General features: G+C 62.0%; 1 protein-coding gene across 2 annotated transcripts in view; it reads left to right on the top strand.

Moving 5' to 3' along the window:
• TECPR2 (tectonin beta-propeller repeat containing 2) overlaps window positions 1-6,881 on the top strand; it is a 64,264-nt gene extending 57,383 nt beyond the window's left edge. Inside the window, exons 17-19 of one of the 2 annotated variants that reach the window (XM_006761986.2) lie at window positions 2,840-2,981; window positions 3,384-3,533; window positions 3,817-6,881. In XM_006761986.2, coding sequence (XP_006762049.1) covers window positions 2,840-2,981; window positions 3,384-3,533; window positions 3,817-3,968 — 444 coding nt within the window. In that variant the 3' untranslated portion in view covers window positions 3,969-6,881. Of the gene's footprint in view, window positions 1-2,839; window positions 2,982-3,077; window positions 3,107-3,383; window positions 3,534-3,816 lie in introns of those variants that run through there. The other variant, XM_015562801.1, reaches the window with a different exon arrangement.
• The last annotated feature ends 3,529 nt before the right edge of the window (window positions 6,882-10,410 follow it).

The following is a 10,410-nucleotide window of genomic DNA, read 5'->3' as shown; positions in this document are numbered from 1 at the left end:
TGGTCGGATCTAGGAAGGCAGGGAGAGTTAAGGCAGAGGCATAGAAATTGCTCTTCCCCTCTCTCATGTGTCCATGTCTATGGTCTTTAAGATAACTTGCTATGTAAAATTATTTATTTTTCTAAGATGCACCTACACTGAATTTATCTGAAAAATAAAAATGTCGTATTAAGAAAAAAATTATAAATGGAAGGTTATAAGAGAGGGTTTCGCGTGCCAGCAAAAGTTACTGGCATGCCAAACATGGCACGTGTGCCAGGGGTTGCCCACCCCTGCCCTAGACCCTATTCAGTACGTGATCTGGAAGTGTTCTCTCCCCTTCTGCGGGCGTCTCTTCACTTTCCCTGTGGTGCCCTTTGAGGTGCGGAAGTTGTGAATTTTGATGAAGCCCAGTTCACCTTTGTGTCGCTGCTGCCTTTGGTGTCATGTGAGGACCATTGGCAGGTCTAGCTCCCGTGCTTACTCTGGCCCGTTCGCGTTGCTCTGAAGGGGGCGTGAGGCAAGGACTGTCCCGGCTCCATTTGCTGGGAAGACGCTCTTTCTCACTCGCAGTCTTGGCGCCCTTGGCAGCACCACTCGACTGCGTGGTACGGCTCTCGGGTCTGCTCCGTGGACTGGCCTGTCTCAGGGGACAGGCCTCGCTGTGTGACCGCCTAGCGTCCGAGTCGTCCTGAAAGCAGGAAGTGCGAGTCTTCCAAATTTGTTCTTTTTCAAGACTGTTCTGACCTTCGGGATCCCTTGCAGCCCCACATGAGTTCTAGGATGAGCTTTTCCATTTCTGCCTCAATACCAGCTGGGCTGTCTGTGTGTGTGTGCGCGTGTGTGTGTGTGTGCCCCGCGCGCATGCGTGTCTGTGTGTGTGTTTGTGTGTGTCTGTGTGTCTGTGTGTGTGTGTGTGTGTGTGCGTGTGTGTGGTCTCGCCTTGCCTGTGCTTGACAGAGTGGAGAGCCTAGTGGCCTCTGAATCGGAAGCACCCGGGTGCTCGTCTCCAAGGTTGTTTCGGGGCCCCAGCCCCAAGGTCTGATGCATAAGGGTGGCCCCAGCCCCAGTGTGCCTCTGTTTGGTAATCTTCCCCCGAGGATATTTTTTCATTGATTTTAGAGAGAGTGGAAGGGAGGGGGAGAGACAGAAAAACACTTGAGAGAGAGACATTGATTGACTGCCTCCTGCAGCTCCGACCTGGGGCTGGGGATCAAGCCTGCAACCAAGATTCATGCCTTTAAACGGAATCAAACCCTGGACCCTTCAAACTGTGGGCTGAAACTAACCATTGAGCCTTGCCGGCTAGGGCCTGAATGTGCCGTTTTAACAGCCCCCACACACGCCTGGGGACTCCAAGGTTTGAGAACCACTAGCCGTTCTTACTCTGGAGGGACTTGGGTTCAACAAGAGAGCGTTTCCTAGTTTGAAAATGGCCGGCGTGTGTACAGAGCAGCCTGCACAGACGGCAGCTATTCACCCGATTGGCCCTGCTTGGCCACTGGAGTAAGGTCCTTGGGACTTTCCCAGGTGACATTTGTGAAGCAGTATGTCTCGGGCCGTGTTCAGGAGCTCTCAGGTGGGTGGCAGACAGTGGGTGACATCTGTGAGATCCTTTGCTGCCGTATCACCCGCAGTCTTTTCCTTGTTGCCTCCACTTAACCCCATTCTCCCAAATGCCAGGCGGTGTGCCCTCTGACCTCCCCGATGTAGGCGGTGTGCCCTCTGACCTCCCCGATGCAGGCGGTGCGCCCTCTGACCTCCCCGATGCAGGTGGTGAGCCCACCTGACCTCCCCGATGCAGGTGGTGTACCCACCTGACCTCCCTGATGGAGGGGTGCGCCCACCTAACCTCCCTGCGTCCTCAGTTTTGCACGTTGCATCTTGTTTCCTGCATCTGCTCTCAGGCATGTCTCCAGAGCTCTCTGAACCGTCAGCCCCGGCGTCCCGGATCCGGTGCCCAGCAGGCCTCCACTGCTTATGGAGGAGATGCCCCTTGCACAGTGCTGCCCGGCCCAGCCCCGCCCACTCCAGCCGCCTGAGCGGTGGGCAGTGGGCCCCCGGCTACCTCCTCCAGTGGTTCACAGGGCTTTCAGCCCCTCGTGCCCTCATGCCCCCTGCTTTGCAGACACTTCCCCGCCTGGCACACTCTCCCCTGCCCTCCTCTCTGGGTCATCCCTCTTCATCCTGCCATCTGGGTATAGGGTGGGATCTAGGCCGGCTTCCCGGACCTCTGGGTCTGACCCGGTTATGTGGTCTGGGCACCCCGTTCACCTGGGCAGCTTTTGCCTGGGGCGGCCTCCTGTCTCTCTGTGTGACTATCTGAGCAATGGCTGTCTCTCTGTGTGACTGTCTGAGCAATGGCTGTCTCTCTGTGTGACTGTCTGAGCAATGGCTGTCTCTCTGTGTGACTGTCTGAGCAATGGCTGTCTCTCACAGGACTTGACATCCAGGAGACACCCAGCCGGGTGGCTCAGTGGCACATGCCCAGGTTGCGGGGCTGATCCCCAGGAACAGTTTAAAAGAGGCAGCAGATCAATGATTATCTCTCATCATGGATGTTTCTATCACTCTCTCCCTCTCCCTCTCTCTCTGAAATCATTAAAAAAATTTTCACAAAATCCAGGAGACAAGGAAATTGATTGCCAGCTCCTGGCACAGTGCCTGGCATGTGGCCGATGCTCCAGTACACCTGTCGGGTGGGTGGTGACGTGGCTGAGTGGCTGGCAGGCTAGCAAGCAGAAATCAGCGAAAGCTTCTAGAACCTCGCGTTGCCGCGTCACTGACCTCAGTTCACACCTCTCGGCCTTGCTCTGTCCAAAATAACGACCCCCTCCCACTCCTTCCCTCCCGCGTGCAGCCTGCCGGGGTCACCTTGGTCAGCGTCCACTGCAGCCCCAACGACCAGATGCTGTGGGCGCTCGACAACCGGTGCAACGTGCACGTCCGCGTCGGGATCACCGAGGAGATGCCCGTGGGGACCGACTGGGATCACGTGCCAGGTGGGCGTGGGCGGCGTGCGCTGTCCCCCCAGGCAGGCCCTGGCCGTCAGCCTAGCCTGGCAGCCAAGGTTTCATACCCGGCCCCTCGTGTCTGAGGGCTGCTGGCGTGAGGGCCCTGCCCGCACCCTGGCTCTCCGTGGCCTGGCTGCTGCTTGCCCCTCAGCCACCCCGAGGTGCCACTGCAGCCCAGCCAGCGGGGCTCAGCGGCACCGCCGGACCCTCTGTCCTTCCGTCTCGGGCTCTCGGCTCTGCCGATGGGCACCCTCTCCCTCAGCTGTCACATGGGGACAGGCACAGTGGCGGGACGGGTGCAGTGGCGGGAGAGAGCAGGCTCTTGGGAGGGTTGGTGCATCCGCCCACAGCCGGGGCCTGAGGACAGACGGAGGCCCTTTTTGCCTGCAGGACTGCAGGCCTGCCAGCTGGCGCTCAGCACCAGGACCGTGTGGGCCCGCTGCCCCAACGGGGACCTCGCCCGGCGCTACGGCGTCACCGACAAGCACCCCGCGGGGGACTACTGGAAGAAAGTGCCCGGGCACGCCACGTGCCTCACAGGCAGGTCCGGGTGTGGGCTGCGCGGGCCTCGCCGAATCCCAGCTCTGGACCGTGTCAGCGGCTGTCCAGGCGGCTCCCCCGGACTCCCTCTCCCCAAAGCCAGCCCTGGGTGACCCTGAGGGAGGGGAGCTGCACCCGGCTCTGCCCGGGCCTCCAGGAGGGGACAGGGCAACCTGAGGAAACAGAGGCACAGGTCGGGGGCGTCTGGCCCTACACCCAGAAAGGGCCCCATCAGGACGTGGAGCTCTGGGTGCTCACTGTGTGGCCGCTCTTGTCCCTGCAGTGACCTCGTCAGATGAGCTGTGGACAGTGGGCCCGCCCGGCTACCTACTCCAGCGGCTCACAAGGACCTTCAGCCACGCACACGATGCCCAGAGCAGCCCGGCCGCCACCTCACACCCGGAGGACCTGGAGGACGAGTGGGAGGTCATCTGAAGGAGCTCGGGCGGCGCTCAGGGCGGCCGGATGTGCCGTGCGCCATCGGTCTGAGCCGCGCTCTCGGACACGCCGCATCCACGCGTCTGGACATGTGGGCACGTTGAACGCCCCACACTTGCTTTCACCGTGTTTGTTACCGTCTCGTTCCAGAACCACAGCCTCAGCCGAGTAACTGGAGCCTGTGCGCTCGTCTGCGTGGGGCAGTGGCTGCGGCCAGGGTCTTGTCGCTGACCACACCCTGTGGGCTGCCACAGCAGCCACGTCGAGGCTGAAGGTCAGTGCTCCCACCACTGGACACGCTCCCACGTGGTGCACCTCCTTCCAGGGACGCAGGTTCCCGCACACATTCCACGCCAGGCGCCCAGATGGGAACCCAAGGCCGCCTTGGAGGGGTAGGCGCTGGCTGTGCCGGGATGGAGGCCACGCCGCAGCCGCCCAGGCCAGAATGCGCTCACCGCCTGGAGACACTCCAGCCACAGCACTACAGGCCAGCAGGCGATGACCGGGCCGTGCACGCACCCAGGCGGGTTGGTGCAGGAAGGCGGGGGCGGGGGAGGGCGCAGCGCCCTCTCACCAGCAGGAGTCTCTGCAGCTCGTGCTGCAGGGCACAGACTAGGGCACCCTCAGGAGCAATCTGCAATTGTCGCCTTTTTGTTTGTGGTACAAACCTACATAAGATACCTCGTTAGGAATGAAATGTCAGATTTAGGAGAGAAACTTATTCCCTGAAGCCCGCGGAAGGCCTTGCTCCTTCCGTGGTTTGTCCCGAGCCTGCAGCCTCAGCTGCTGCGTCCGACAGTGGGCGTCGCCTGTGCGTCCTTGTGTGGGGAGCCCTTGGGCCTGCCGCCGGCTCCCAGCGCAGCCGCAGTGTCACGGCGCTTGGGCTGATCCCTAGGTTAGTGCTTGCTGTGGTCGGCGCTGTGGCCCCGTCAGACGTCAGTCCATGGTCAGCCTGCAGCGCCCAGTCACCTCGCTGGCACCTGAGCTGTAGGACTTGGGGCCCAGCCTGCGTCCACCCTGAGCCCCACTCCCCTGGACGCAGCTGCCCATTCTGGCCGCTGCTGGTTTTAGCTGCCTTTTGCCCGGGGCCCAGGCACTCGAGGCCTGTTTCCTACTAACGCAAGCATGTCAAGCCCCCAGGACCTGGGTGGTGAGCGGGAGATACGTCCTCCGAGGGCTCCAGGCAGCGGTGGAGAGGGTCCAGCAGGTCCCGGTGAGGACAGGCAGCTGGTGCGATGGTTGTCTTAGGTCCTTCCTTAGGGTTTGGTGACAGCAGAGGCTGCCCGGGGGCTGCAGTGAGGTCGGGCCTCACCGCTCCGCAGACGGCAGGCTCTCCCAGGCCTGCAGGCTTCCATGCGTCACCCGTCTCCTCGATGCACTGCCCACAGAGCTGCAGTGCTGGGCACAGTTTCTCCCTGGTTCTGACTGTTGGTTGTGCTTGAGACAGTGCAACGAACTGGACGTTTTCCACGCCGGGTCAAGCCTGTGTCTGAGCCGTGACCAGGTGTCCTCTGGGCACTCGTGGGGTCACGTTCCCATCGGGGCTGGGGTCCCTGCCCACCTGCCCCACTGCCCGCAGAGTGCAGCGGACGTGATCGCCTGCCCCGACCCACGTGACATGCACACCGGCCTGCCGAGGGTGGCGGGCCTGCGGGAGGGGTCACCCCACAGGGGCTTGTGCCCCTGGTCCCGGGAGTCGGAGTGCAGGCCGCCTGCACACGGAGGCACTGAGGCCGGGGCTAAACCTCCATCCAGGAAACAAGGGTGAGCAGTGCCCTATGGGAGCAGCACACGGAGAAAGGCCACGTGCCGTTCGGCAGGGCACCGGGCCGGATGCTGACAGCGTCACATCCCGTCAGCAGACGTGGAGGACTGAGGACGAAGCAGGAGGCTGCGGATTCCCGGCGGGGGAGGGGCACTGCGGCCTCGGCTTCCACAGGGACTCACGCCTTGCTCAGCTTGTCAGGACCCCCGCGTGGTTTCTATGTGGGAGGGGCAGGAGGAGCTCCCAAATAATGCCTCCGCCCTCGGCCCTCCGCGGGCCCACAGGTGAGACTCAGTCACGGAACTCACTGCTGACATGGAGTCCAGCTCTGGCACCCCAGGCTGCCCACTCAGCACCCTCACTGTCCTGGGAAGAGGAGTGAGGATGGGGCGGGGGGCAGGGACACCCCGCAGCCCAGCCAGGCCCCCAGAGGTTGCACCATGCAGGTGGCATCGGGCTGAGGGGGCCGAGTGAGACTTCACAGCCCGTGGACCACTGCTCAGCTGTTTGCACAAAATAAACCTGAGGTGGATTAAATGGTGTCTGGTTTCTGGGTGGCCAGGGCTTTCTGACCTCAGTGGCGGGGAAAGCGCAGAGGAAACGGATTTGATTTCTTCGGGGGAAACGCTGCAGATTAAAAGCCACGTGCACTGAAGAAATGGCACCCAGGGCGCGGTGTTGCACACACACCCTCGCACTGGCTCCACTGGGAGGAGGGACACCTCAGACCCGATGGACAAAGGAGGGGCAGGGGCTGAGGGTGGGGGAGCCTCTGGCAGCCCAGCAGCGGCCTCAAACCTTCACCCCCAGGACTCCACCCCGGACAGTCCTCAGTCCGAGTCCTGGGCCAGCAAACAGCCTGACGTGCAGCACAGCCCACGTCGGACTGTGGAGCCCACGGCACAGGCTCTCGGACAAGCGGGCAGCCTGGCTCCTGGGCGGCGGCTGCTGTGCCCTCAGAGGCCACTCGTGGGGAGGATGCTGCACGCTCACTGGCGGGTTGAGAGCCTCCGCTCCAGGGCACCCGAGGCCCGAGAGGAGCGAGCCCACCACACAGGCTGCTGCGCACAAACCTGTTGGCAGGTGTTGAATTCCAAGCCGTGTAGATTTTTATTCCAAAAGTAATAAAACTTGCATTTTCAAGCGCAGTCCTCGCTAGCATTCTCTCTGTGCTCTCAGAAATAACCACCAAAGACTTCGTAAAACTCACGTTCCCAAGGTGTACGATATAGCGGCTTATGCTGCGTGCGTTTAAAAATGCTGTGTGACATGGTGTCATGTATGTAACAACATGCATAGGAAAAATACCTGTATATACACTAATGGAAAACACAGGAAGGAAAGACACCAAATGCTACCAGTGTGTCTGGGGGTGGGTGTGGGTTGGCCTCTTGATTGGGGGCTGGGCTGGGCAGTGGGTGTCTCCAGGCGGTGCCCGCCCACCCTGCCCCCGCTTCTTTGCAGAGGCCCGGGTCTACCGTGAGCGTGATTCTATAAGCTAAATTCCTTACGCTCAGCCAAGGTAGAAATCTGTCTTCCCCTCTGTCCTGACTGGGGGGTGGATACATGTGTGTAGACATTTGTCATCCCTCAGACTATACACTCCAAGTCTGTGCATTTATTACCCGTCGATTGCGCCTCCATTTTAACATGTAGCCAAAACCAATCCCTGCGGGGCGGGCTCCGTCCGGTCACTGCTTCTGAATCGGGTCCAGAGGCTGCACAGCCTCCATCCCAACGTCCAGGACACGCCTTGTTCTGAGCAGGCTGTGGGGTGACTTTGGAAACTGCTCTTTTTTTTGTGAGCGAGGTCACCAGGGCCTTGCAGCCTGCCCTCCTGGCATCCCCCCAGGCCACCCGACAGCACGCAGTGTCCTGTGCTGTCCTGTCCCTTCAGGCTCCGGGCAGGAGATCATGATACCAACAGGTGTCCAGGGTACAGATCCGGCCTCCTGGCTGGGTTCACTAGGCCCCTGGATGGGCCTGGGGGACCGAGTTGGCCACAGTCAGGTTTTCCTGTGAAAGGCTGGAGGAATGGATGAACTCGGCAAACGAACCAGCACTTCACTGCAGAGAAGCCAATGCGCCCGCCTGCCAGGGGCTGACAGTGGAGCTGCTGTCCACCAGGGGGCCCTGGCTGGGCCTGGCCGCCTTGTCCCCAGACTCCACGCTCATCACCAGGCGGTCATGGTGACGGGCAGGGCCCCTGTGCTTGCTGCCTCCCGGGGGCTGGAGGGCTCAGCCGGCTGATAAGCCCAAGCTGGGCCTGTCCTCCCTCCCCTCCAACCCTCCCCCCTCCCGGCCAGCAGCGGCCACCAGATACCCTTATCTGCCCTGCACCTCCCCTCTCACCCACAGGCCTCAGTCCCCAGTGAGGCTTGTGGAGGCCGTGCCCAGAACCAGGCCCTGCCCGCTGGGTTGTCACAGGTCTGTGAGCTGGCCTGGGCTCCCTCTCCCTTCAGCGAGGACATCGGGCTGATGCCCGGGCTGCCCCCCTCCTGTCCACTCCTCCAAGGGGTGCTGAGATGGAACCCCAATGTCACCCAAGAAATGAGGGTGCAATCCCCTGCTCACCCCAAACCAAACCACTCCACTTGGGCCCTGGCCTTCCCCACTCTGTGCCACCCACATCCTCCTGCTGGGATCCTGCCCCAAACTCCAGGACCAGCCCAGGTGCCACCTCCGCTTGCCTGACGATGAGAGGCATCCCCCTTGCAGGGCCTCAGGGAGCCCTGAGATGGGACAGCTCCCCCTGCCCCTGCCTCACCCCAGTCCCAGCCCAGGGGGCACAAAGGAAGTTGTCCCCAAAGAGGGAGTGAGAGGGGACCTCGGCCAGGGCCCTGGACCAGCCCCTCAGAGGCCAGAGCTGGCGCTGAGGAAACTAAGAGGAAGTCTGCAGGCCCAGGTCCCCCGCCAGGGGCCCAGCATCAGGGGTCCAAGCCCCTTCCCCCTCACCCCCAGAGCCACCGTGACCTGTCCTAGACACTTGGCTCCCCGTCCTGTCTCCCCTCAGGAAATGTCCCCTCCCTGACAGTGGCAGGACTGGGGCCATGGAGAGGAACCAGGGGCTCCTGAGGCCGTTTTGAGTTGGGAGAAGTGAGTATCCAACACCCCCCGCCCCCTGCCCCGTGTCAAGGTTCAGAGAAGCTACCCAACTGGCCCAGGACACATGGGGGGGGGCCCTCACTCCCACCCAGAGCCCAGGATCAGCCACTGGCTGCACACCCTTACCCTCTCCTTCCCACCAGGCCTGTGCACCCCCACCCCACACGTCCTAGAACTGGGGTCACATCCTTTTCAGGGCACGTAGAGCTTGGAGATGGTCCAAAACACTTTGAAAACATGGTGACACAGAAGTCGGGGGTACAGGGGTGTGTCCCAGTTCACCCGGAGAGTGAGTGGTAGGTACAGGCCAGAACCAGGTCCCCCAAGCAAGACTTTCCTGCACCCAGGCCCCTTCTGTATCCCGTCCTATGGCCACCAAAGCCTCTTTGGCCCCCAGGCATGCCCCCCTCAGGGACGCTGGGGCAGGGTGGGCAGTGGGTGCCCCGCCAGGCTGGTGACCGCGTCATGCACACCTTTAGCCCTCAGCTCCTGGCAGGACACTGTGGCTGCCACCCCCGGGTTGAATTTCACGGCCCAGAATTCCTGGGCCTGCAGCCTGGCTGTGCTCCTGGTCCAAGGCGCCTGGGCATGGACCCCGCTTTTCCGCCAGGGCCCCTTCCCCTTAACGACTGTGATGGATCTGCTGGCCAGTCTGCACCTTGAGGACCTGCCTGCGGGAACCAGCTCTACTGGCTGGGCACGGCCTCCACAAGCCTCACTAGGACCTGACGCCTGTGGGTGAGAGGGGAGGTTCCACATCGCAGGCTGCCACTGGGCGATGCAGCCACCACCCTGGGCACCACCTAACACCCCCTGGGAGGCCCACCTTGGGGGACTGAGGGCGGGTCAAGGCACAGCCAACCCACCTGAGGGGGTGGAGCTGGGCCAGGAGCCCAGGCTGGGTGCCTGCTCATCCTCAAGGAGGGAAAAGGGGGTGACAGCACGAGGCCAGGCCTGGGGAGACCAGGTTTGGTGGGGAAGTCACAGTGACACCCAGTGTGGGAGGGGGCAGATGCCAGTGTGGGATAGGACCAGCTTGGGGCGCACCTCCCCCTGTAGCACCGCAGCCTTCCTGGCCGCCTAGCCCTCCAGACCCAGCCCCCTGCTGTCAGTCCACAGCCCGGCTCAGCTTAGCGGTCACTCCCAGAGGGATAACATTCCAGGAGGTTCTAGAATCGAGAGATGAGGGTGGAAGGTTGGCCCTCACCTTCCTCAGGCTGGGCAGTGAGCTGAGGTCAAGGCCTGCTCTTGGGAGCCACGTGATCCCTCAACCCCGCTCTGCGCAGGGAGGTCATGCACTGAGCCCAGCCAGACTCAGAAAACCTGCGGCTTGGAGCCCAGCCGCCACCCTCCCAGCCCCACGATGGGACAGACAAGGCAGGGTCTAACGTACAGCGGTCAGTGTATGTAAAGTGCCAGTACAACCTCCGAAAATAGTGCTCTCCCACGTCCAGTCCCAGGGCGCCCGGGGCTAGCCCTTGCCCGTGAGGTCCAGCGGCTGCAGGAAGGGCGGCAGCGGCAGCTCATCCAGGGCCTCGGGGAAGCGGCAGGGCGAGATGGCGGTGACCA

The sequence above is a fragment of the Myotis davidii genome, unplaced genomic scaffold (assembly GCF_000327345.1).
Source record: "Myotis davidii unplaced genomic scaffold, ASM32734v1 scaffold2798, whole genome shotgun sequence".
NCBI lineage: Eukaryota > Metazoa > Chordata > Mammalia > Chiroptera > Vespertilionidae > Myotis > Myotis davidii.
The sequence above is the reverse complement of the archived record's forward strand: the minus strand, read 5'-3'. Positions and strand labels throughout refer to the sequence as shown.